Source organism: Musca autumnalis, unplaced genomic scaffold (genome assembly GCF_047663935.1).
Source record: "Musca autumnalis isolate F117 unplaced genomic scaffold, ASM4766393v1 scaffold_5, whole genome shotgun sequence".
NCBI lineage: Eukaryota > Metazoa > Arthropoda > Insecta > Diptera > Muscidae > Musca > Musca autumnalis.
In genome coordinates this window covers 67,776,307-67,791,019 of record NW_027412088.1, presented here as the reverse complement: position 1 = coordinate 67,791,019, position 14,713 = coordinate 67,776,307, and the positions used below count along the sequence as shown (strand labels likewise).

The window sequence follows — 14,713 nt, the reverse complement described above, 5'->3', positions numbered from 1 at the left end:
GGAGGTACCGTTCTATGGGGGTTATATGAATACGTGGACCTATACCGACAAATTTCAGATGGAAAGTTTTGCACGCCCCAACGAAGACTACATATTAAGTTTTAGACACTTGTGTGGGATAGTGATGACACAACCTTCAAAATACAGAAAATCGGGAGGTACCGCTCTATGGGGGCTATATGAAGACGTGGATCTATACCGACAAATTTCAGTTGGAAAATGTTGTACCCCCTACGATATACCCCTCAGCCTGTGTAAATTTAAACATTTTTTCCAAAAAAACCTATGTATTTAGGGGGCTATTACACTTGCCCCTGAAAAAACTTTTACCATTGTAATTGAGGCAGCGAATGTAAGTTGCTTCAACAAAAAATCAAAGTGATTCGATAGTAGGTGTGTGGGAGGTAGCGGATGGAGTGGACAAATATAGTATATACCCTCGTTAGCATAAATGTTGAGGGTATAAAAATTTAATAAAAATTTTACATTCATATAACTTCAGGGATTTGTTAAGCATGTAGTAAGAGTATTTTCTCAATCAAAAACCAGGAGATTGTCATGTAAGATTACACCTATATTACCCTTCAAAGTTTTCAGCAATTTTAAAAGAAAACTCTATTTACTTACTTAGCTGGCCCATTACAGAACATTTGTTCTATAGGCCGAACTAAGAAAAGATCTCCAATTCTCTCTATTTGTTGCTTCGCTTTCTGGAATACCGCGCCTTTTCATCCCATTCATCAGCACGGGTAGTATCAGTGTTTTGTAGAGCGTTATTTTTGTTTGACGAGATGTGGCTTTGTTTTTGAACTGCTTACTTAAACCAAAGTAGCATCTGTTGGCCAATATAATTCTTCTTTTTATTTCACAACTGATGTCGTTTGTTGTGTTTACGGAGGTGCCGAGGTAGACGAAGTCTTTTACTACCTCAATATTATAGGAACCAACTTCCACAGTCGGTCCGAGCTCAATAGACGCATTGCGCGTCGACACCAAGTTCTTCTCACCGTTTACCGCCAGACCCACTTTAGCAGATTCTCCTTCGACCTTCATCAGCATAAGCAAGTAACATGTGACTATTGGTGTAGATTGTGTCACTTCTTTTGACGTTTGCCTCTCGTATAACCTTTTCCAGCAGGATGTTAAAGACATCACACGAAAGGCTGTCTCCTTGTCTGAAACCTCTTTTGGTACCAAACTCTTCGTTTTAAGGACCATGATCTGCGAACCTGCACCTGGAATGTTCGCACTCTTTATAGAGAAGGTGCAGTCTTCGCATTGGCAGACGTACTTGAAAAGTACAAGACCGATATTACTGCCATACAGCAAATACGATGGATTGGGAAAGGTGTCACAACAACACCTAAAGGTGACGCACTGTATTATAGCTGCCATGACGTAAAGCGTGAGTTTGGTTGCGGATTTGTAGTTAGTCGGAGACTAAAACATCTGGTATCCAACTTCACTCCAGTGAATGAAAGACTTGCTGCAATTCGAATAAAAGCTAAATTCTTTAACATCAGCTTTATTTGCGCTCATGCTCCCACTGAAGAAAAGGACGAACAGACCAAAGATATATTTTACGAGCGCTTAGAAGAAACATATGACCGTTGCCCTGCCCATGACATTAAAATCATTCTAGGCGATTTTAATGCCAAAATGGGAAAGGAGAATATCTTTGGCCCAACAGTCGGGAAATTCAGCCTCCACAGTGAAACGTCTGACAATGGTATGAGGCTGATAGACTTTGCAGCTGCAAAAAACATGGTAGTTAGCAGTACCAGATTTAATCATCTCGATATTCATAAGGGCACCTGGCTGTCTCCAGATCAGAAAACAAGAAATCAAATTGATCATGTTGTGATAGATGGAAGACATTCATCGAGCGTGTTGGATGTACAATGGTTCCGAGGCGCAAACATTGATTCGGACCACCACCTACCTTGTTGCAGCAAAGGTACGCACCCGCTTAAACGTAGCAAACAAACTACGAACAGACACAACACGAAAGTTAGACATCGGTAAGCTGCAATCACAACAGATAGCCACAGCATATTCCACTCAACTAGCCCAATTGCTTAATCAAAGCACTCCTCATCCCGATAAAATATCAGCGCAATGGCAAAGCATTGCCCACTCCATGCAAACAGCCGCAAAATCCATACTTGGATACCAGAGGCCTCCACCAAGGAATCCATGGTATGATCAGGAGTGTCGTGCTGCCACCGAAGAGAAAAATGCGCCATATAGGGCTACTTTACAATCCGTAGCAACGCGTAGCGCACGAGAGAGATTCAGGGAGAAAAGGAGAGATGAGAAACGTCTTTTCCGCAGGAAAAAGAGAGAGATGGAAAAGCGGGAGGGGAAAAAATCGAGGTGTACAGGAGCCAGAATGAAGTTCGAAAATTCTACCAAAGAGTCAAGCATCAAACTGATGGCTTTGGTACAGGCACATCCTCCTGTAGAGACCAGCAAGGTAATTTGGTAACTGATACATATAGTGTACTCAGGATATGGAAAGAACATTTTTCAAAACTGTTGGTATCCAATAGCAGCGAAGACGACGAAGATACCACAGTTCCAATCCCAGAAGATGGTATTGAATATATATCGCCCAGCCAAGATGAGGTAAAGACAGCAATAAATCGGCTGAAGAATAATAAGGCAGCAGGAGCCGATGGCTTACCAGCCGGGCTGTTCAAAACCGGAGGCGACACGCTGATAAGGTGTATTCATCAGCTAGTTAGTACCATCTGGAAGGAAGAACGAGTACCCGACGATTGGAACCTGAGTATCCTGTGCTCCGTCCACAAGAAGGGATCCTGGAGAAGACCCAAGAGATGCAGATCGACACCTACCACCTTTTTGTCGATTATAAAGCAGCCTTCGACAGCCCGCTGCGTTCAAAGGTATTCCAAAAGAAAACTCTATTGCTGGAAAACTATTCGTTTTTGAGAAAAAGTTTTTTTAATGCTTAGAAAGTCTCAAAAATATAATTCTCATACAAAAATTTTAAGTTTTCCCGCAAAAAAAATTCGTCTCTAAGTGGGTTACTAGGCAAAAGACTATCCATTCGTACAAAAGGAAACAATTTTTTACAAAAAAAAATTCACTTCATAGGATTTCTACAAAAAATTGTTCCAATGTGGTTTGTGCGGAAACTTTTTTATAATAAAATGGAATTAATGTTATTTTTGGCATTAATAGTGACAAAGCGACCTTTTTTTTAATGGCCCTAATGTAGGTGTGTTTTACCTTAAAGGTGCTAACGCGTACGAAGATCATTATGTATACGGTTCAGCCCGAATGACCAAGAGGAAACAACTTTAAATATAAATAAAATTAAAATATTTCCTAGAAATTTCTATAAAAGGTCATAATTTTGTTTGCTTTCCGTTTGTTTTAATAGCTTGCACACAATATTACTTTGATATTTATTTACAAACATGTAGTAAGCGAAGATGTAAGAAATGAGAGCTGAATAAAACAGCTCAAAGCATGATGTTTGTTTCCTATTTTCCTGTTGTTGTTTTTGTTTTATTGTTTACTTATATTTTCCAAAGAGATTACTAAGTATATTGCCTGTTAAGCTTGCCTGCATGTTACACATGAGCGAGTTTGTGTCATAAATTTTCCTGAGAGTTCTTAAGGAATTATCGTTTCAAGTCCTTAGCTTTTGCTTTCAAAAATGTTTTTTTTTTTTACTTTTATTTTTTGTTTCTATTTTTCTGCGTTTTAATCATTTTTATATGAGATTTTTTCTATTTCTTCACAACTAAAATCTAACTGTCATCTATTTTTTGCTTTGTGTTTTAATATTTGCAGGTGCCTGGCAGGCTGACGTCAGCCGAATTAAGGGCGATGGCACTACGTCAACAACAACAAATCGACTCCCAACACCAACTGTTGGCCACCAAAGAGCAACGTTTACGCTTTCTGAAACAGCAAGAGGTTCGCAATGCCGTTGCCAATGCTGAGGGTGAACGTTTAAGACGTTTGCGAGAACGTGTCGAGGCCCAAGAATCAAAATTGCGTCGTTTACGTGCATTACGAGGTCAAGTGGACTTACAGAAAACCTATAATGTTACCTTAAGTGAGTACAAGGAGATTTTTACTTTTTTCCTCACCTTCCTCCTTTTTCTTTCTTTTTTTATTAAAGTTGTTTTATGAATTTTGTTTTACTGATTTAAGTGTAAAATATACAAAACCTGTTAGGAATATCATTTTACAACAACAAGTTTTCGCATCAATATACGATTATTTCCTTCCTTGTCATTGTTGTTGTTTTTGTTGTTGATGTTTTTATTCCTTATTGTTTGGAGGCAAAATTTGCATTTAGATGAAAAGTGAAAGAATCAACGATAGATACCAAAGAAAAAATGTCAAAACAAATCAAGGAAATAACCAAGAATTGTCTATAGGGCAAAAGAAATGAATGAATGAATAAAAGGAAATTTGTCAGTTTCATAAAAATCAAAATCAAGCAAAGGATATTGCAAAATGCAAAAGAATTAGAAGCAACGTTTTTGTTTATCAAATATGAAAAGAAGATATTATGTTTGTTTTCCATTTCAAGAAGAAGAGGAAGAAGAATTTCACAGAGGGAATACATTTAATTGTTATTGACAAATATTATTGATTGTTGTTATTTGCAATATTGTTAATAATTTGAAGGCAGGGAACAATCATGATTGGAACACGTTTACATTGAAGTATTAAAGCACGGGAATAAAGATAAAAAATTCTTTCCCCTGCTTCTGTAACTATTTTTTGTTCGTTTGTCTATATTCGCAATAATTTGGGCATCCATAGCTCAGCCCCTAGATGACATACAGATCTAATTCTTCGTAGACACGTTCTATATAGTTAAGCATTCCTCATTCAAAAATCAGCGTTCCACATTTGCTCTAAGGCGAGTAAATCGATCTACAAAATTTGACGATTCGTATGAGAAGAATATTTTTTTTCGCTATCCCCCATTTTCCATTTCTTGATAGTCATTCAACATTTCACCTTCACAACAAAACCTAAGACCTTTTTTAGGAAGAACACTCATCTGCTGTTGTTTTATTGTAGTTAAGAAGAACTGGAGCTCTTTTACAAGAAGACATATTTGAGAAGAATTGATGTAGTCCAAAAAAAGAAACCTCATTGATTTCACTTTCTTCTCCTCATTTCATTCTATAAGAACTCTTCCCCTCGCTTCTCTTAAGAATACCACCCCGATTTTGTTAAAGGAGATGTCTTCTTATAGAAGGGTTAATCTCCTTCCCTATTGTAGAACTCAAGGTAATCTAAAAGAAATCATAGGTTTTGTTGGAGTTCCTATAAGAAGACTTGAAGTCTTCTATAAGAAAACTTCAGGTATTCAATAGGTCTTCTATAGGAAGACTTGAGGTCTTCTAGAGGAAGACTTGAGGTCTTCTAGAGGAAGACTTGAGGTCATAAGGTCTTCTAGTAGAAGTTTTGAGGTCTTTTATAAGAAAACTAGCAAAGTGCCCGCTACTTCGTATGCGTTAAATATACAAAACAAATAAACAATATATAATATAGAATGTTGGAAACATTTTGTGTACTAATACGTACAACTTTAGTCCGATTTTCGTCACGCCTACACATCAAGAGCAGTCCACATTTTTTTAAATATTTTAATTGAGGTTCTCAGCGCAAATACGGCCTAACCCAACAACCGCCATCCTCATTTCCAGCTCTATCTGTTCCCCCAAAACCAATTATAGAACTATTTAGTACTTTACATGAAAATGCATAAATACGAACCTCCTCCTTAATTCCCTTCACACAATAACAAATTGTACCAAATCCTGTGTAAATCGGACGTTAAAAGCAAATGATAACAGTAATCTTAATTCCAAATCTCACGAATCCAGATCTATTCGTTCAACCAATACAAAATTGTACCACACATGGAACCATTTCGTACCCCTAAGTGTACCTAATTCCACATTTTAGGATTCGAGCGCTATAATTTCACCCAAATCCTAATTGTACAAAATGTAGTTCTTTTCGTACTCATAAGTACGAATTTCAAAAACTACTTCCATATCTCAATCCTACACTCCAACAGTAATCTTAATTCCAAATTTCTTGATTCCAACTCTATCCGTTCGCTCAAATCCAAATTGTACCAAATTTAGTACTATTTAGTACTTTTCCTACCCACAACTAAAAATTTCCAAAATTTTATCAATCCTACAATTCAACAGGTATTTTAATTCCAAACTTGAGTATGGCAGCTACATCAGATCACCGAAATCCAAATTGTACCAAATTTAGTACCATTTAGTACTTTTCGCACCCATTTCAAAACTACCTCAGTGCTATGTTCAAACAATAAGCTTAATCCCGAATTTCAGGATTCTAGATATATCCGATAACTCAAATCCAAATTTGGTACCATTTAGTACTATTCGTATCCATAGTTCGAATTTCTAAACCTACATCTATAAACACTCCAACATCAACATCACATAAATTAAAATAAAATATCCGTTCACCCAAATGCAAACTGTATCAAATTTGGTACCATTTAGTACTTTTGTACCCATGAGTACGAATTTCTACAACTACCTCAATCCTACACGCCAACAGTAATCTTAATTCCAAGTTTCAGGATTACAGCTGCATCCGATCACCGTTATCCAAATTGTACCAAATTTGATGCCATTTAGTACTTTTCGTATCCAAAGTACGAATTTCCAAACCTTCCTCTTTCAACACTCCAACAATAATTCCGAATTTCAGGATTCCAAATGTGTCCGATCACATAAATTAAAATTTGGTACCATTTAGTACTTTTCGTACCCATAACTAAAAATTTCAAAAACTTCATAAATCCTACTTACCAACAGTAATCCTAATTCCGAATCTCGGGATTCCAGCTATATCCGTTCACCCAAATCTAAATTGTACCAGATTTGGTACCATTTAGTACTTTTCGTACACATAAGTACCAATTTTCAAAACTACCTCAGTGCTATGTTCAAACAATAAGCTTAATTCCGAATTTCAGAATTCCAGATACATCCGATAACTCAAATCCAAATTTGGTACCATTTAGTACTATTCGTATCCAAAGTACGAATTTCCAAACCTACCTCTATCAACACTCCAACAGCAATTTTAATTCCGAATTTCACGATTCCAAATGTATCCCAACATTGAAATCTAAATTGTACCAAATTTAGTACTATTTAGTACTTTTCCTACCCATAACTAAAAATTTCCAAAACTTTATCAATCCTACACTCCAATAGTACTCCTTATTCCAAATCTCGGAATTTCAGCTATATCCGTTCACCCAAACCCAAATTGTACCAAATTTGGTACTATTTAGTACTATTCGTACCCAAGAGTACGAATATCCACAACTACCTCAAGCCTACACGCCAACAGTAATCTTAATTCCAAATTTCAGAATTACAGCTGCATCAGATCACCATAATCCAAATTGTACAAAGTTTAGTACCATTTAGTGCTTTTTGTTGGTCCGAATTTCCAAACCTACCTCTATCCAACACTCCAAAAGTAATCTTAATTTCGAATTTCAGGATTCCAAATGTATCTGATCACCAAAATCCAAATTGTACCAAATTTGGTACCATTTAGTACTTTTCGTTGCCATAAGTACGAATTTCCAAAAGTATACCAATCCCACACTCCAATAGTAATCTTAATTCCAAATTTCACTATTCCAGCTCTATCCGATCACTTAAATTCATATTGTACCAAATTTGGTACCATTTAGTACTTTTCGTACCCAAAAGTACGAATTTCCAAAATACCTCTATCCTACACTCCGACAGTAATCCTAATTCTAAATTTCAGGATTCCAGGTCCATCCGTTCTCCCAAATCCAAATTGTACCTTATTTGGTACTATTTAGTACCTTCCGTACCCATATGTACGAATTTCGAAAACTACCTCCATATCTCAAACCTACACTCCAACAGTAATAGTAATTCCAAATTTCAGAATTCCAACTTTATCGGTTCGCCCAAATTCACATTTTACCAAATTTAGTACTATTTAGTACTATTCGTACACATGAGTACACATTTTCAAAACCACCTCCTAATATCAACTTATCTGCTAACCCTTGATTTTCATTCCAAATTTCAAGATTTTAGCTCTGTCCGTTCACGTTATACCAAATGGTACTAAATTTAGTAACTTTTATTACTTTTCGTACACTTATAGTTCGAATTTCCAAAAACCCTTTGGTACACCTTTTTAACTCTCCATCAGTGAACCTCATTCCAAATTTCAGAATTCTAGCTCTTCGCGTTTGCCTAATACTAATGGTACCATATTTAGTACCTTTTAGTACTTTTCGTACTGTTCTAGTTCGAATTTCCAAAAACCGAGCCTTATCTGACCTATTCGGACCATGAGTGACCCTCACCCAAAATTTCAAGATTCTAGCTCCAGCCGTTTAGTCTGGGCGTTGATTATCAGTCAGTCAGTCAGTGAGTCAGTGAATCAGTGAGTCAGTGAATCAGTGAGTCAGTGAATCAGTGAGTCAGTGAATCAGTGAGTCAGTGAATCAGTGAGTCAGTGAATCAGTGAGTCAGTGAGTCATCATGAGAAGACTTCAGGTCTTGTATAAGAGGACTTCAGATCTTCAATAAGAAGACTTCAGTTCTTCTATAAGAAGAATTTAGTTCTTCTATAAAAGACGTCAGGTCTTTGGATCTTCTGTAAGAATATTCAACATTTCCTATAAGAAAAGTTGAGATCTTCTATTAGAAGACTTGTTGTCTTCTAAACAAAGACTTAAGGTTTTTTATAAGAAGACATGGGATCTTCTATAAGAAGACTTGAAGTCTTCTATGAGAAGACATCAAGGTTTCTATAAGAAGATTCGAAGTTTTCTTTAAGAAGATTTGATGTTTTCTGTAAGAAGAAGTAAGGTCTTATTTTAGAAGACTGATGGTCTTCTATTAGAAGACTAAAGGACTTGCAAAAAAAGACTTAACGTCTTTTATAAGAAGACTTGGAGTTTTCTATAAGAGGACTTGAGGCCTTCTACAAGAAGACTTGAGGCCTTCTACAAGAAAGCTTGAGGTCTTCTATAAGTAACCTGCAGGTTTTCTATAAGAAAACTGGAGGTCTTCTACAAGAAGACTGTAGGCCTTCTACAAGAAGACTTTAGGTCTTTTATAAGAAGACTGTAGGTCTCTTCTATAAGGAGACTAGAGGTCTTCTATAAGAAGACTGGAGGTCTTCTATAAACAGATTTGTGGTCTTCTGTAAGAAGACTTGATGTCTTCTATAAGAAAACTGGAGGTCTTCTATAAGAAGACTGTAAGTCTTCTATAAGAATACTCTAATTCATCTTTAAACTTTACGTCTTGATGACTTCATGTCTTCTATAAGAAAACTGGAGGTCTTCTATAAGAAAACTGGAGGTCTTCTACAAGAAGACTGTAGGTCTTCTATAAGAAGGCTGGAGGTCTTCTACAAGAAGACTGTAAGTCATCTATAAGAAGACTGGAGTTCTTCTATAAGAAGACTGGAGGTCTTCTAAAAGAAGACTGGAGGTCTTCTAAAAGAAGACTGGAGGTCTTCTATAAGAAGACTAAAGGTTTTCTATAAGAAGACTAAAGGCATTCTATAAGAGGACTTGTGGTCTTCTACAAGAAGACTGTTTGCCTTCTAGAAGAAGACTTGATGTCTTCTGTAAGAAGACTTGTGGTCTTCTATTAGAAGACTTGTGATCTTCTATTAGAAGACATGTGGTCTTCTATAAGAAGACTTGAGGTCATAAGGTCTGTTATTAGAAGTTTTGAGGCCTCCTATAAGAAAACTTGAGTTCTTCTACAAGAAGACTTGATGTCTTCTTTAAGAAAACTGGAGGTCTTCTACAAGATAACTGGATGTCTTCTACAAAAAGAATGTAGGTCTTCTATAAGAAAACTGGAGGTGTTCTACAAGAAGATTGTAGGTCTACTATAAGAAGACTGGAGGTCTTCTATACGAAGACTGTAGGTCTTCTATAAGAAGACTGTAGGTCTTCTATAAGAAGACTGTTGGTCTTCTATTAGAAGACTGTAGGTCTTCTATAAGAAGACTGGAGGTCTTCTATAAGAAGACTGGAGGTCTTCTATAAGAAGCCTGGAGGTCTTCTATAAGAAGACTAGAGGTCTTCTATAAGAAGACTGGAGGTCTTCTATTAGAAGACTGTAGGTCTTCTATTATAAGACTGTAGGTCTTCTATTAGAAGGCTGGAGGTCTTCTATAAGAAGACTGGAGGTCTTCTATAAGAATACTGGGGGTCTTCTATAAGAAGACTGGAGGTCTTCTAAAAGAAGAATGGAGGTCTTCTATAAGAAGACTGGGGGTCTTCTATAAGAAGACTGGAGGTCTTCTATAAGAAGACTGGAGTCTTCTATAAGAAGACTGGAGGTCTTCTGTAAGAAGACTGGATGTCTTCTAAAAGAAGACTGGAGGTCTTCTATAAGAAGACTGGAGGTCTTCTATAAGAAGACTGGAGGTCTTCTATAAGAAGACTGGAGGTCTTCTATAAGAAGACTGGAGGTCTTCTATAAGAAGACTGGAGTTCTTCTATAAGAAGATTGGAGGTCTTCTGTAAGAAGACTGGAGGTCTTCTGTAAGAAGACTGGAGGTCTTCTATAAGAAGACTGGAGGTCTTCTATAAGAAGACTGGAGGTCTTCTATAAGAAGACTGGAGGTCGTCTATAAGAAGACTGTACGTCTTCTATAAGAAGACTCTAAGTCTTCTTTTAAAAGACTGTAAGTTCTTCTATTAGAAGACTGTAGGTCTTCTATAAGAAGACTGTTGGTCTTCTATTAGAAGACTGTAGGTCTTCTATTAGAAGACAGTAGGTCTTCTATAAGAAGGCTGGAGATTTTCTATAAGATGGCTGGAGGTCTTCTATAAAAGGACTGGAAATCTATGAGAAGCTTGAGGTCTTACACTTGAAGCCTTGATGTCTTTTAAAGGAAACCTGAAGATTTCTACATGTCTTTTTGAGGTCTTCCACAAGAAGAAGGCAAGATTGATGTCTTCTTTATGAAGTCTTGATGTCATCAGTAAGAAGACTTGAGGTCTTCTATAAAAAGACTTGAGGTATTCTATAAGAAGACTTATTGTGTTCTATAAGAAGATTTGAGGTCATAAGGTCTCTTAGTAGAAGTTTTGAGGTCTCCTATCAGAAAACTTGAGTTCTTCCAAAAGAAGACTTAATCTCTTCTACATGAAGTCTTGATGTCATCTGTAAGAAGATTGGAGGTCTTCTATAAGAATAGTAGAGTTCTTCTATAAGAAGACTTCTATGAGAAGACTTGAGGTTTTTCATCAGAAGAATTGAGGTGTTCAAAAAGAAAACTTGAGGACTTCTATAAGAAGAAGACTTGAGGTCTTACGGCTTCTATAAGAAGACTTGGGGTCTTCTATGAGAAGACTTGAGATATTCCACAAGAAGACTTGACGTTTTCTGTAAGAAGTCTTGACGTGTCCTATAAGAAGACTTGAGGCCTACTAGAAAAAGGCTTGAATTGAATTCTTCTATAGGAAAGGTTGGTGTCTTCTAAGTGCTGGGGTCTGAAATCTTCAATAGGAAGACTTGAGGAAGGCTTGAAGTATTCTATAGAAGACTTGACGTCTTCTATACATGAAGTGTTCATTTCGAAGGTTTGAAGGCTTTCATAAGATGAATTCAGGTCTTCCATAAGAAGACTTCAGGTCTTCTATAAAAAGACTTATAGAAGACCACAAGTCTCCTAATAGAAGACCAAAAGTCTTCTACTAGAAGACCACATGTCTTCTTACAGAAGACCTCAAGACAGAAAAGTTGAAGGTTTCTATAAGAAGATTCGAAGCCTTCCGTAAGAAGACTTGATGTTTTCTGTAACGAGAGTTGATGTCTTATTGAGGGTTCTATAAAAAGACTTGAAGTCTTCTGGAAGAAGACTTGAAGTCTTTCCTTATGAAGATTTGAATTCTTATCTAAGTAGACTTTCGGTTCTTTATAAGAAGACTTGAAGTCTTCAATAACACTGTGCAACATTTTTAAGGTGATCTTGTGCAAACAATTCGAACTGAGGATTTTTAGAAAGTACAGACCCAAAAGACAACAAACCCTAGTTGGGCTTTGTTGTGTCAGATCCAGCTCGGATTTTATGGCCCCATCTAAACATGGTTAAATATTGAGTTTTTAAAGAAATTCGGGGCTATATCTCTGAAACCAATGCGAATCTTCTTCTGATCTCTGAAGCAAATTTGTAGATAAGGACAAGAATAAAATATTTGGAGAAATAATGGACTCGAAAAACTAAATTTATTGCCTCAAATTTCAAAATATATGCAAAAATTTCACAATTTTTATACATTTCGCACCGTATCTCCAAAACCGTTAATTTTTTCTGAACATTTTCTTTTGGAAAAATATTCCCTGGAATATAATGCACAACTCTTTAGAACATGTCCTTGTTGTAAAATGCCTCTATGCCGTTGTTTCCAGTACATTTTTCAACGACGATTTAATAAAAATGTCAATAATGTAGTGAAATCCGAAATGCGAGAATCAACTGTTGGTGTGAACTGTGTTTGAAATACGTGTTGTAGAAGATATGATGCAAGATACCACTGAAACAGCATGAAGTAAGCATTTTAGAGTTTCAGAATGTTCTAAAGAATTGTTGAGAACTTTATTTTGAAGATTTTTGCACTTGGTTTCTTGGTTCAACTCCCAATAGTTTAGCCGATACTGACCAGAATTTCAGCAATTATGTAAAATTTTCTATATTTTATAGATTTTGATGGTCTAGATGGAGTTTTTCTTACGTGGCTTTTTCGAAAGATAAGTTCTACTAGTATAGGGCTACAATATTGCTAAAGACAGCAAGGCCAAATTCCAATTCGTTTCTGAGATAAAGGCCTGATAAATGCAAAAAAGTGTAGATTTAGCCCAGTTTGGATGAGGCCATAAAATCCGAACTGGATCTGACAGGACAAAACCCTACTAGGGTTTCTGTAGTCTAAATATGTACTTTCAAAAAATGGATACTAGAAGTTGTTTGCATTTTCAGTGTTGCATAGTGTAATTGGAGTTGAGGTCTTGTATACGTAAGATTGTCGAGCGTTTTAAACACACAACTTAAGAACTGACATTAATGTTCTATTCATTCTATTTTCCTGTATTCCCATTTCGAGCTACTTTACACACATACATATGTATTTTGTTAGTATGTGAATATCATCGCATAAATTAACCATCCATGTTCAACATACATATACAATTTCAATGGACATTTACATATTTTCCTCGGCCAAGCATATGAACCAACCATAACTTAAGTTGGACGTGTTCGGTGGACATGAGCTGGTCATTTGCAAGTGAATATGCTTTAGTTATGTTATCCCACTTATTGTGTACGTGTATGAGTTTATGTGGTTGTGTGTAAGTTTATTAAGGAAGAAGATTGGGTTCCATAGTGTCCTTTGAATCTTATATATGTAAGTGTCCATACGAACAGCATGAATGTCTGGTTAGTTATAATGATCCCAAAGATGTTTATTTGTTAAATGGACTATCTACATAAAATTAGCTTCACAAGTCAAGGTATATTAGGGAGGTTTATATGAGATAGTCGTTTATGATGATTAATGTGGATGAACCACCTACTCCGATCAAAGTCAATTAGAATTCCAAAATAATGAAATTCTATCTATAGATCCTAAGGCTTACGTCCTTTTCGTTATATTTATATTCTTCTTTGATCCGCACTAATTTTAACATTATTAAAAACATTGTAAGGTATTTCTCCTTGTTATGTTAAGTGGAGCTCACAATGATTTTGTTCGTGTTTGCTATGATGAACTTCTCAATCGAAGCTAAATGTATAAATTTACACATACATATATTATACATTTGTGCCATACTTATAAGAGTATGTATGAGTGTGCTGAAACTCACAGCTCATATAATATTAACTATGCAACAAATGAAAGAGTTTGTCACTCTCTGTCCCATTTTGTATTTGGTTGTTAGTTCTTTTTTCAGAGTTCGTTGGTGGGGTGGATGGTCGCTTGACTCTTAACTCTTGAATGTTTCGAAATGTTGAAAATTAATAGTGTCTGTCATTCAAAAAATGCTAAATTACATGAGTCGTCTTTGTCGTCGTCATTTAAGTTCTACTCTTCTAACATTTCTCGTCTTGTTGCTCGTTATTCATCTGCTTCTTCATATAAAATTCAGTTGCCATAACCTTTCACCATTACTGCCATTCGTCGGCAGAGGCATTTCAAGTAGAAAAAAACTGTCACTCACACCCTGCCCACAGTTCGTGACCTTCAGCAGGAATGCAAGGAAAGAGAAGACGAAAAAATATAATTGATTTTTTTATACTAATGGAACGAACTATGGATATATATTTTTTATAGTTCGTTATAATAATGACAAGAACTTTGTAATAGTGTGATTATAGTTTAATGTCCTTGAGCGAGGAGGGATTTTTGTTGGCTGAGAAGTAGAATGGATGCGATGGTGGTGGTGGGAGGCAATTGGGGCAATGGAAAAAAAGGTTTATCCAATGCACGGCGATTTATGCTTTAAGAGCCCTTAAACAATGTTTAAATTGGATGAAATATAATAGTCAAGTACCGCCACCAGCAGCAGCACCAACTGAAGAGTTCACTAATGTAGGGCCACTTGAGTTAAAAACTTTAGCG

General features: G+C 36.3%; 1 protein-coding gene across 10 annotated transcripts in view; it reads left to right on the top strand.

The window, feature by feature from the left end:
- Positions 1–14,713, top strand: part of ASPP (Ankyrin-repeat, SH3-domain, and Proline-rich-region containing Protein) — a 512,118-nt gene that overhangs the window by 482,328 nt on the left and 15,077 nt on the right. For all 10 annotated transcript variants that reach the window (XM_073991524.1, XM_073991525.1, XM_073991526.1 and 7 more), the window contains one exon: positions 3,826–4,093. In XM_073991524.1, coding sequence (XP_073847625.1) covers positions 3,826–4,093 — 268 coding nt within the window. The remainder of the gene's footprint in view (positions 1–3,825; positions 4,094–14,713) is intronic.